The sequence below is a fragment of a genome, unplaced genomic scaffold, assembly GCF_019419815.1.
Source record: "Pyrus x bretschneideri cultivar Hongxiangsu unplaced genomic scaffold, Pyrus_bretschneideri_v1 Contig26, whole genome shotgun sequence".
Classification (NCBI taxonomy): domain Eukaryota; kingdom Viridiplantae; phylum Streptophyta; class Magnoliopsida; order Rosales; family Rosaceae; genus Pyrus; species Pyrus x bretschneideri.
This window is the reverse complement of record NW_025999568.1, coordinates 4288427-4299027: the sequence shown is the minus strand read 5'-3', so window position 1 is coordinate 4299027 and position 10601 is coordinate 4288427. Positions and strand designations below refer to the sequence as shown.

Below are 10601 nucleotides of genomic sequence, written 5' to 3'. Positions count from 1 at the left end.
GGGGCTTGATCTTGAATAATGGTTGTGTGGATTTCTTCAAGGGCTTTTGGGCTTGATCTTGAATGAACGGATGATGAACGATGAACACTTTCTTCAAGGGCCGTCGGGGCTTGATCTTGAATAATGGTTGTGTGGATTTCTTCAAGAGGCCGTCGGGGCTTGATCTTGAGGGTTGATGGATGAGCGGATCTTCAAGGGCTTTTAGGCCTAATCTTGAAGACTGAGTGTATGGATTTCTTCAAGAGGCCGTCGGGGCTTGATCTTGAGGGTTGATGGATGAGCGGATCTTCAAGGGCTTTTGGGCCTAATCTTGAAGATTGATTGGATGTGTGGATTTGTTGAGGTTGTTGATCCAAAGGGCCGTTGGGGCTTGATCTTAGGACGAACGGATGATGAACACTTTCTTCAAGGGGCCGTCGGGGCTTGATCTTGAGTCGGCGGAAGTTCTTCAAGGGCCGTTGGGGCTTGACCTTGAAGGAGGGTTTGACGAAGAACGAAGAGTGTTTTCTTGATCCTTCGGGATTTGCTTGAGAGCTTTAGAGTTTCAAGGCTTCAAGGTTTTGGTGTGATGTAAATTCCCTTCTTTCTTTCTTTCTTCCTTTCTTTCTTTCTTTCTTCCTTTCTTTCTCTCTTTCTTCCTTTCTTTTTCTCCCCCTGAAATGAATGCCTTGGCCTCCTATTTATAGAATTCCAAAACTTGATTTTTGGATTTAAATAATCAGATGAAATAAATCATTTCTGCCAGATATTGACACGTGTCCTATTTGATGACCTTTCCAATTTATTTCGATTTTTCGTTGAGTCACACGCTACATGTAAAATTTATGTGACACGTAAGCGTTGAAATTTTAATTATTGGTTAACATTCATTTCACCGAAATTTCGATGTCTACAGTATCATTTTAGAGATATCACTGAATGGGTGGATGATCCATTGAAAATTTTGTAATGATTTTATACCATTTTGACGTCAAATACTTGACCGTTGGCAATGCGGGAATTGGTTTCCCATACGAGACATCATGCGGTGCCACTCGTGAGTGGGCGTTTTGGAGAATAGAGTCTCACGTATCAGCGATTGTGTTTCCTTAATTGTAGTAGTTCATTTTTCAGTTTTTAAGACATGAATGTTACTTTGGATTGCTTGAATGACGTTGGTTTATATGCATGAAGCATGCGTGTTACATTATGTTGTGTGTATCTTATGCTAAAAATTTAAGAAAATTTTGTTTTGGTTTTGTTTTGAGATTTGCTCATAGTAGTGTATTATTATTAACTTTTCTTTGCGGCAAAAGCTAGCCTCATGTGAAACACGAAGCATTTTCATTGGAAAGTTTAGATACAAACGACAATCCTTGCCGAAAATTGTAAATATAGAAAAGCTGAACAGAAATACGGGAAAACTGTTTTTCATAGGCGCAGTGCAATGGTGGGAAAGTTATCTCATGTATTTTCAGAGAATAAAACACAAAGTTATAAAGCATTTTCAAAAGTTATCTCACGTATCATATTTGACTATTTCTACAAAATAACGCATGAAAGGGTAACCAATTAGACATGGCGTCTTCATATTTCTAAGAACCTATTTCTACGGAGCTTATGCTTGTTTAACCGCTCCATAATTTGAGTCACTAGTTGCTCTACATCATATATCGCCACCTTTCCTCATCACTTAAGCTAATTCCAAATGCTTAGCGTTGAAACTTTAGTATTCTAGGCAATTGTTATCAACACTTGCAAAACCACACTTTTGAAATTTCAATAACAATTTTTTAACAAAAGTCATATTTCATATTACGTGACAGTAAATGTATATTTTGGAAATTTTGGAACGTTGATGTATAATTTTTTCTTTCTTAATTCAATGTGTTTAACACTAATTAGAGAAAGAAAAGTAGGGAAAACAGAAAAGAAGAAAGAGGAAGCAAAGGTTATAAGCAAAAAGAAGTTTCGCATTTCACCGCACCGTCCAGGGAGCAATCACGTGAAAAGTTAAAATCCAAAGGTCTTATTTAGTTTAAACTTTGAGCATATACATAGTAAATAACTTAATTAAGGTGGCGACAGTCCTTCCGGACTTGTCCCTTTGATCCAGTGAGAGGATTAATGTTCCCCATCTTAACCATGGACTTAGCAAACTGCTGAAAGAATAAACTCTCATTAGCTGCGTAGGTGTTCACCAGCTCAGCCGCCTGCCTTCCCTTCCCAGTCAGAAGCACTTGGTCTGAAGGGAGAAGTCCATGTCCCCCAACTATAAGCTTGAAGTAGCTGTTGTCGAACCTTGTAGGGGAAACAACGTCCAAGGGAGCAGTGGTGTTGTCGCCACCTCCGCCAGGGCAAACAGATTTCCTGGCCAACCGACACTTGGCAAACCCCATTGTATGCGCTCCTGCATTGATATTGTTTTTATGATTAAAAAAACCCCATAAATGTTCAGCTTGAATTTGTGCTGCATTTACACCGTTGTGATTTGTGAAGCAAGTTAGTTTTACCCTATTAATAATAGTGTAACATCCTTTGTTCAAAAAAAAAAAAAAAAAAAATTGATAGTGTGAGATCCTAACAAAAACCCAAAATGTTTCACATTCCCATATATAATAACCATCTTTCAATTTGCCCTTCAACTTTCAGTTCGTTTTCAAGTCTCTTTAGTCTTGAATGGACAAAAAGAACCCTCAATTTGACAACACATTTGACAACATGGGACGTTTGGAAAAATTAGAAAGATCAAACCTAACTTGAAAGTCGAAGAGAAAATCCGAAGATCGTACCAAGTTGAGAGATCGCTTATAAATAATATGATTACAAAGGAGAGAGTTGAGTAATTATTGGCTACCTGACAGGGCAACCAGGTCTGTTTCGTCAAGACCCTGACGCTCAAAGGCGGTTATTAGGGCTGAGAGAAGGGGTATTGGTGCTGGAATGTCGCTATCTGATGCTTCTGCACTCGCAGTTATGGAGTCCCTTCTTCCTAGTGGCAACACCCAGTCAGGTCCACCGCTCTGTTCCATTCCACCACATACAACAACCAAGTTGATCACTTATTAGTAAATTTAACAAGTCATAATTAATTAATAGTTAGGCCTATGTTATGGACGTTCGTTTATTCATTATTTAAAAACGACGTTTGAGGATTTAATTAGTCTGCTTACTAGTACAGTGGATCCCCTAGCAGCAAGAGCGACAATATCAGCGCATGACACTGTCAGGGGACATGCTTCTTCTACCTTGGCCTTGATCTCATCGATTACTTCAAACCCTCTCAGAGAATTCACGTTTGGTTTTGCCCCCTTTTCGCTCCGTATTATCGTGCTGTTGTCTAACAGCACCGAGGCGTCACAACCCTGTCATCCAATCATATCATATTTAGCCTTCGGCAAGAACGCAAATACAATAATTATATGAATATGCAAGTAACAGTATTTCAAAGTGACAGAAACTAACCAGAGCAAAACAGTCGTGGAAGTGAAGCCTTATCAAAGAGGCTGCCACCCGGGGAACCTTCTCAATCGCCCGCTGTAACATGGAGATGACAATGTCATTAACCTGAGTGTTGATTGTTGGCTCAAACAAGGTAGTCTAAAACCAACAAATGATGTTGGCTACTTTTGTGGTCAAAATTGATGGTTGGCATGCTACATGTGGGAAATAAAATGGATGCTCTTATGCCTAATTTGTGGTTAAAGAATGGATGCACTTATGCCTAATTCTTTTGACTTGATGAGAGGCCTTGGCCTATAAAAGGAGGTGTAGGCATAACTCAAACACATCAAGGAAACAAGGAAGAAAGAAAAATAGCAAGAAGCCATTCGGCATAGAGAAGAATTTTCTCAAATTGTCTTGCTTTGTATTTTTGGTTTTCTCTTCCTATTGTAAGTGTGTGAGCTTGGGGTTATTCGGGTCTTTGGGAAATTGAGTGATAAACACTATTGTATGTTCTCATTGATTATAGTGAAATACTCCGTCGTCTCCAAACTGGATGTAGGCATTGCCGAACCAGTATAAATCTTGGTGTTCTTGTTGGTATTGTTCCATTTATCTTTTGTCAGTTATTGTGGTTTATTTTTCACTCACACTTGGTTGACGCTTCCGCACAACACTGAGGGCACGAGGATTGATAGAATTCTGGGAAAAGACCTTGAGACCCAACCGACCCAAAGTTGAAACCCTCCAGGTGAGCGGCGGAAAGCGTGGCTGAGACCACCAATGTCACAACTACGAGACCTAAGAAAGTTCCTCTGAAGACTGCCATTGGTAATTCAAGTCCAAGGCTTCGAGTGTGTGGTTTGCTTTCACTGCATGGTGACCAGTTAATTTATAGAGGTGAACTAATGGAAGAAATGGAACCACTCCCACCTACTACTGTGGACAAACAGCTGTTCACAATGTCGAACCTGTCTCTAGTGCCACCTGCTCCAAGGAAGAATATTTCTCTACCATTTTATTTTTCTCCACTTTTGGCTATAGAGTGATCAATCAGTATGTAAAATCCCATTTCAGGCATAGGTACGAAGGTTCCTCGCTGTTTCTTACGCTGGGCAATGTCCCAACGCGGTTCGAATATTGGGTTTAGGGTATAGATGAGGGTGACCACCCATTAGCATCTAAACAGGCTACAACTGGAAATAGTTTCAACCTTGAACCGGATACCACTGGAGCTTCAGTTTTGCAGAAGATGAATAACATGACTAGATGACAGCACAACTCTATCAAAATGGTTTCATATTTGGTATTTCAGGTAAGTTTGATTGATTCAATCACGATGATGAGGGTTTTCCCCCTCCGCTGACTAGGTGTACACTTTTTTCGATATCAATAAAACTCCCCTCGTACCAAAAAATAAAATAAAATAAATCACGATGATTAGGGTTCGACGGGAACTGATTCATAATTAATTAACTGATTGCATGAAGTCCAAATTCTGGTGTACAGGATCTAAAGTATCTCATTGTCAGTGGAAAATCAAAGGTGGTCTAGCATGTTAACCAAATTTCATGCATCCCCTGAAGCCTGTTCGGTACTACATCAAGATCAAAATCAAAATTTAGCTCCTCTGACTTTTCAGTTGTTTATACGGTAGATAACACATGATCATGTAATAAGAAATTTGTCAGAGTATGATCAAGCTACCCGAACCACCCTTCTTGTGGCTGGATCTCCGGTTGCAAATAATCAATCTCAGCAAGCACATTGGCTCCAGTCAATTGATTTAACTTGTTTCTCAGCACAGCATGCACAAAATCAACACCGGGTAGAAACTAAAAACCACCACCAAATATTTGTGAATTCGACAATGTCAACGTATTTACTTACCAAAGATACTACAGGGACAGGTTAAATATGCAGGGTTCCTGTATTCTTCATTTTGATGGTACATTAAACGGAAACCCTGGAATAGCTGGTGCCGGAGCTGTGTTGCAAGCAGACGATGGAACGCTTGGTATACATTTTACGTCTGGGTGGTCTTTTCTTATAGTTACTCGTCTTTCGAAGACTCTAACCATGCTTTTCCTCATGTAGATCGGTGAAATACGTTAAGGTCTGGGTGTTGTAACCAACAATGTTGCTGAGTACCGAGCTGTTATTTTGGGGTTAAATTGTGCTCATAAAACAGGTTTTACAAGGATTTCTGTCCAAGGCGACTCCAAACTCGTGTGTATGCAGGCTGGTTAGTACTGTGATTACATTTTTCTGCTTAAGGTGGTTTACGTTGTCTTTGGTTGTTTGATACTTTAGCAGTTTTGCGGTTTTCCTTTTCCTTTTACTCCTTGTTCTGTGTTAAGAGAGAAAGATAACTGGACAGGTTCAGGGTTTATGGAAGGTGAAAAACCAGAACATGTCGGATTTGTATGAAGAGGTGAAGAAACTGAAGGATAAATTGCTCTCCTTCAAGATCAGCCATGCCCTGAGGGTGAGCAAAGTCGAGTCTATTTATCTTTTGTGCTGTATTGCTTTCTGTGGGTTTGTATTATACCGCCTCATGAAGGCTGCTTATAATATTCTGACATGTTCGAACTTGAAAGGTCCAAACAGTTATGTCACCACATAATACTTTTGGGCCTTCAACGGCCCAGTAACCGAAGCCCAACACTAACTGTAGACAAGTTCAAGTCTCCGAAACTACATCTGTTTTAACCGTTTTATTTCAATAGCCACTCTCTCTCTCTTGTTGTTCGCTCAGAAAAAACTCAGACCTTTAAGAGGAACAGAGGCTGCAAAAATCCCCAATTTATTTTCTAGGGCTTCATTCAATCTTGAGCTCCATCGCCATGTACAAGGCTGCCTCCCGACTCAGGTCCCTCAAGGTCAGTCCCAACCTGCCGCCTCCCAAACCCTAATGTTCTGCTCCGTTTCCGATGCATTGTAAACCAAATGGGATTTGTGCTGTGAGATCTGCGTTTATCTTTTCTAGGTTTTTGTTTCCTGGATTTTTTAACGATTGTATGACGAAATTTGGGTATTATTTTATTGATTGGTGCGAATTTATAGCATTTTTGTGTATTTAGATTTGTAACTACGAGTGAGGATTTTTATTTTTAATTGGAGGAATAAAATGGAAAATATGGTCCTCGTGATTTATGTGTATTTTTCTTGATTAAAATGAGGAATTGAGTTTCTAGTATTTGGTTTTTGTTGGGCATATATGATACTGTCTATTTTTAATTTGATTGATAAATATCGTAGAGTTAGATTTTCTCAGGAAAATTTGTAAGGAGCAATTTATGGTTGTTGCTGGATGCGAAATGCTGTTGTTCTTAATTTTTATACGTAGTGATAGTGTCGTTGACTGTTCCCTGATGTGAATATGTCCGAGTAGGGCCGTGGAAATTTGGGGGCCACCCGGTTTGCAACAAGTGCAGCTGTATCGAAGCCATCCTCAAGCGGTCTCTTTAGCTGGCTGACTGGGGAGAGCTCAAGTGCTCTTCCTCCGTTGGAAACCCAGCTCCCAGGTGTTAACCTCCCTCCTCCAGTACCTGATTATGTTGAACCAAGCAAAACTCAGATTACAACTCTTTCTAACGGTGTTAAAATAGCTTCAGAAACTTCAACGGTATGTAATACAGTGTAGCTATACTTTTCTTTTCTTGTACAGCCTTCTCATTTTACTGCTCAGTCTTGTTGATTAATTTTGGTTCTTTTTGTGTTGAGTATTCAGAGTCCTGCAGCGTCCATTGGAATATATGTGGATTCTGGTTCCATATATGAGACACCAGTATCCAGTGGTGCCTCACACTTGCTAGAACGATTGGCTTTTAAGAGTACAACCAACCGGAGCCACTTACGCATTGTGAGAGAAGTGGAAGCAATCGGTGGTCACATAGGAGCCAGTGCCTCTAGGGAGCAAATGGGATATACTTTTGATGCTATCAAGACCTATGTTCCCCAGATGGTGGAACTACTTGTTGACTCTGTGAGGAATCCTGCCTTCTTGGAATGGGAAGTCAATGAAGAGGTAAAATTTCTGTTTCTTAAATATTCTGTCAAGTTACTGGACATCCATTTAGGATTCTTTGGGCAAAAAATCTGTTGCATTCATATACCTTTCTATAGTTTGTTATAAATCTCCCTCTTTGGTAAGATGGGAGGAGTTGGGGTGGTAGAAGGTTGTCTTCTGTTTAATTTAGTATTTCCAGTTTGTAAAAATAAAATAAAAACAACAGGACTTTTTGACATAGTCTTTGCTGAGAATAAGTTTGTGCACTTGAAAGAGATAAGTTTGATTGAATTTGGGAGGTTTTGCAGATGAAAAGTTTCGGCTCACATTGAAATTATTGATGAACTTCTTAAAAGTAATTGTCTTTATATGTCTATTTATGTCTGCAAATGCGATCAAAGAAGGTTTGTAGTTTGGGTATTCATACATGGCGATTTGTTGTCAATTTCTGTAATTGTTCCGTCGTTCTTATTTCAGTTCACTTAATTTTTATACAGCTCAAAAAAGTGCGGGCAGAGATTGGAGAACTCTCTAAGAATCCCCAGGGCTTACTGTTGGAGGCAATTCATTCTGCTGGTTATTCTGGTGCATTGGCTAATCCTCTTTTGGCTTCTGAATCATCACTGAACAGATTGAATGGCAGCATCTTGGAGCAGTTCATTGCTGTAAGATCATAAACCTATAAATACTGCGCACTCATGCTTATCCCTTATCCTAAAATTCAATACTGCATGCAGCGTAGTTGTTATTTATTCAAATGAATAACATGGTTTTTTTGTTTACTATCTTTTAACCTTGTTCTATCCTTATTTCCTATTAATGTCTGGTCTGGTGTGGCTACTGACTGGTAGTGACATGGGAATTTCAGGAAAATTATACTGCTCCTCGTATAGTTCTTGCAGCATCTGGGGTTGATCATCAGGAGATTGTATCCATTGCAGAACCTCTTCTCTCTGACCTACCGAGTGTGCCTCGCTATGAGGAGCCGCTATCCAAATATGTTGGAGGAGAGTTCCGTTATCAAGCTGATACACCGGTTTGTAGTTTTGTCCATTCAAAAGTTGTTTCTCCTTTCCTTCGTATTCTCCTCATTGTCTGATACAAAAATGTAGGAAATTTTCACGTAAATTATTTAATTTTGTTACTAACATGCTATCTGCTATACTCCTTATCATCCAGGAAACACACGTAGCTCTTGCTTTTGAGGTTCCTGGTGGCTGGCGTGAGGAGAAGCAAGCCATTCTTTTGACAGTTCTCCAGGTTCCACATTTACTCTTGGAATGCTTAACATAATATTACAGAAATTTGTAGAATCATCTAGGTATTACTTATTGGTAGGTCATCATAATAAACACTCAAAATGTCATGTTTAGATGAGTGACGAGAACAAATCTGTATTTGCAGTTGCTTATGGGAGGTGGTGGATCTTTCTCCGCTGGGGGCCCTGGAAAGGGGATGCACTCAAGGCTATGTAAGTTTTGCCTAGGTTTCTAGTTTGTTGCTAATTACTAGAGTGCTTGACCATTATTCTTGTTTGGTTGGACATTTTTTTTTAAACTTTTTATATAACAATCATTATGTTCATTTGACGACAGATCTCCGCGTCTTGAATCAGTATCCACAGATCCAATCCTTTTCTGCATTCAACAGCATCTTTAATGATTCTGGGTTGTTTGGTATTTATGCAAGCACTGTAAGGCTCAACCTTGAGTTTTCTATTATTGTAGTTAATGTTGATTTCCGGGGTGAGCATCTCTGCATGTTGGTTTGTATGACCAGGACAGAAGATAGATTTCTTGATATGGCTTCTGCCTGATTTCATATTTGAATATGAAGTCTGGCGATTTATATTTTCTGTTGGAACAACGCGTTCTGTTTTCTTGTGCATTTAACTTGAGTTTATAATTTCAATTTTGGTAATTGGAACTAGTTTTATGAAGATGGTCTCTCTAGTGCACAACACATATATCAGGATGGCTTTTGTGTATGCCTTTATTGAATATGAATCATCAGTTGGCTTGATGAGTCTGTTTGGTAAATAATTAAAGTATGAATCTTATTATTTGAAAAATGATTTCTTTTGGCGCTACTTTTGAATGTAGGGCTCTGAATTTGCGTCAAAAGCAGTTGATATAGCAGCACAAGAATTACTTACAATTGCAACACCTGGACAAGGTTTGCTCTTCGTATTTCTCACTTCTTGTTTCTGAATGAAGGACTTATGATTCTCATGGTGCCTTTATTTCTTCTGTGCTCGCAGTTACGGATGTACAGCTTAAACGTGCCAAGGAGTCCACAAAGGCGGCAGTTTTAATGAATCTAGAATCTAGAGTATGACCTCTCTCGTACACACATGATTATGGTGCAGTGGTTCTCCAATGCACTAGTTTGTCGTTATTTTAGTATTTGTTGTTGAGTTTGGTCATTCTTAATGGGTTTTCGTTTTCCATTTTGCAGATGATTGCATCAGAGGATATAGGAAGGCAGGTTTTGACATACGGAGAGAGGTAATTCAATATCTGTTCCATTTTATCTATTTGGTAGGCTTTTACAGCATTTGTTGCGACTTGCTAAGACGTATGTTACTGATTACCATTGCAGGAAACCTGTGGAGCACTTCTTGAAGACGGTAGAAGAAGTGAGCTTGAAAGATATTATTACAATCGCGCAGAAGATTATTTCTTCACCGCTAACACTGGCAACATATGGCAATGGTAATTTCCAATTGCTTACACATTGATCTCATATATCTTGTCCGGTGTTACATTGATTAAGGGGTGAGAAATTAAGCCCTCGTGTTTTTGTGGCAGTTGTACATGTACCCGGTTACGACTCAATTAGCAGCAGGTTCCAAGCAAAATGAGAGGATGCCTCTAGCTGGCTGTAATTTTTTGAATCGCATGACTACTCACGGCTTCCGAGCTATTCGCCGTTGTTGGCAATTGTCGAAATAAAATTTTGAAACAATTAATTTGATCCAAATTACATATACCAGCATTTGTTTTGGCAAATATTATTTCTTTTCTAAGCTGTTTTGGGGTGTAAGTTTGTACACAATAGGAGTACCGGAGTCATTTAGTCATTTAATTATGGGGGACAAATAAGCCTCATCAGATAGGGATTGAACGTAAAAGTTACATTTGCATTGGATACTTCGCATGAGTTA

At 39.3% G+C, this 10601-nt stretch overlaps 2 protein-coding genes across 2 annotated transcripts; one reads left to right on the top strand and one right to left on the bottom strand.

Annotated features, from left to right (window-relative positions):
* Positions 1-2048: 2048 nt before the first annotated feature.
* LOC125478676 (peroxidase 9-like) lies at positions 2049-4271 on the bottom strand. The gene is made up of 5 exons (XM_048587078.1): positions 4094-4271; positions 3445-3546; positions 3153-3344; positions 2837-3002; positions 2049-2389 (listed from the first exon to the last, which is right to left on the bottom strand). The coding sequence occupies exons 1-5, from the start codon at positions 4250-4252 to the stop codon at positions 2049-2051; spliced, it is 960 nt and encodes a 319-aa protein (XP_048443035.1). The 5' UTR covers positions 4253-4271.
* A 1890-nt stretch (positions 4272-6161) lies between these two features.
* LOC103936377 (mitochondrial-processing peptidase subunit alpha) lies at positions 6162-10601 on the top strand. The gene is made up of 13 exons (XM_009346213.3): positions 6162-6305; positions 6818-7051; positions 7157-7453; positions 7933-8100; positions 8304-8471; positions 8615-8695; positions 8840-8906; positions 9031-9128; positions 9538-9610; positions 9696-9766; positions 9893-9942; positions 10037-10149; positions 10246-10601. Exons 1-13 carry the CDS (start codon positions 6270-6272, stop codon positions 10296-10298), a joined length of 1509 nt encoding a protein of 502 aa, XP_009344488.2. The 5' UTR covers positions 6162-6269; the 3' UTR covers positions 10299-10601.

Bases quoted from the DNA above. Each gene is read 5' to 3' on its own strand.
- LOC103936377 (XM_009346213.3), top strand. From the start codon at position 6,270: ATGTACAAGGCTGCCTCCCGACTCAGGTCCCTCAAG. The intron at 7,052-7,156 runs GTATGTAATACA...TTGAGTATTCAG, and splicing joins TAGCTTCAGAAACTTCAACG to AGTCCTGCAGCGTCCATTGG. The intron at 9,943-10,036 runs GTAATTCAATAT...TTACCATTGCAG, and splicing joins GTTTTGACATACGGAGAGAG to GAAACCTGTGGAGCACTTCT.
- LOC125478676 (XM_048587078.1), bottom strand. From the start codon at position 4,252: ATGGCAGTCTTCAGAGGAACTTTCTTAGGTCTCGTAGTTGTGACATTG. The intron at 3,547-4,093 runs GCGGAAGCGTCA...ATCAACACTCAG, and splicing joins CCTCGTGCCCTCAGTGTTGT to GTTAATGACATTGTCATCTC. The intron at 3,003-3,152 runs GTAAGCAGACTA...GGAATGGAACAG, and splicing joins CTAGGGGATCCACTGTACTA to AGCGGTGGACCTGACTGGGT.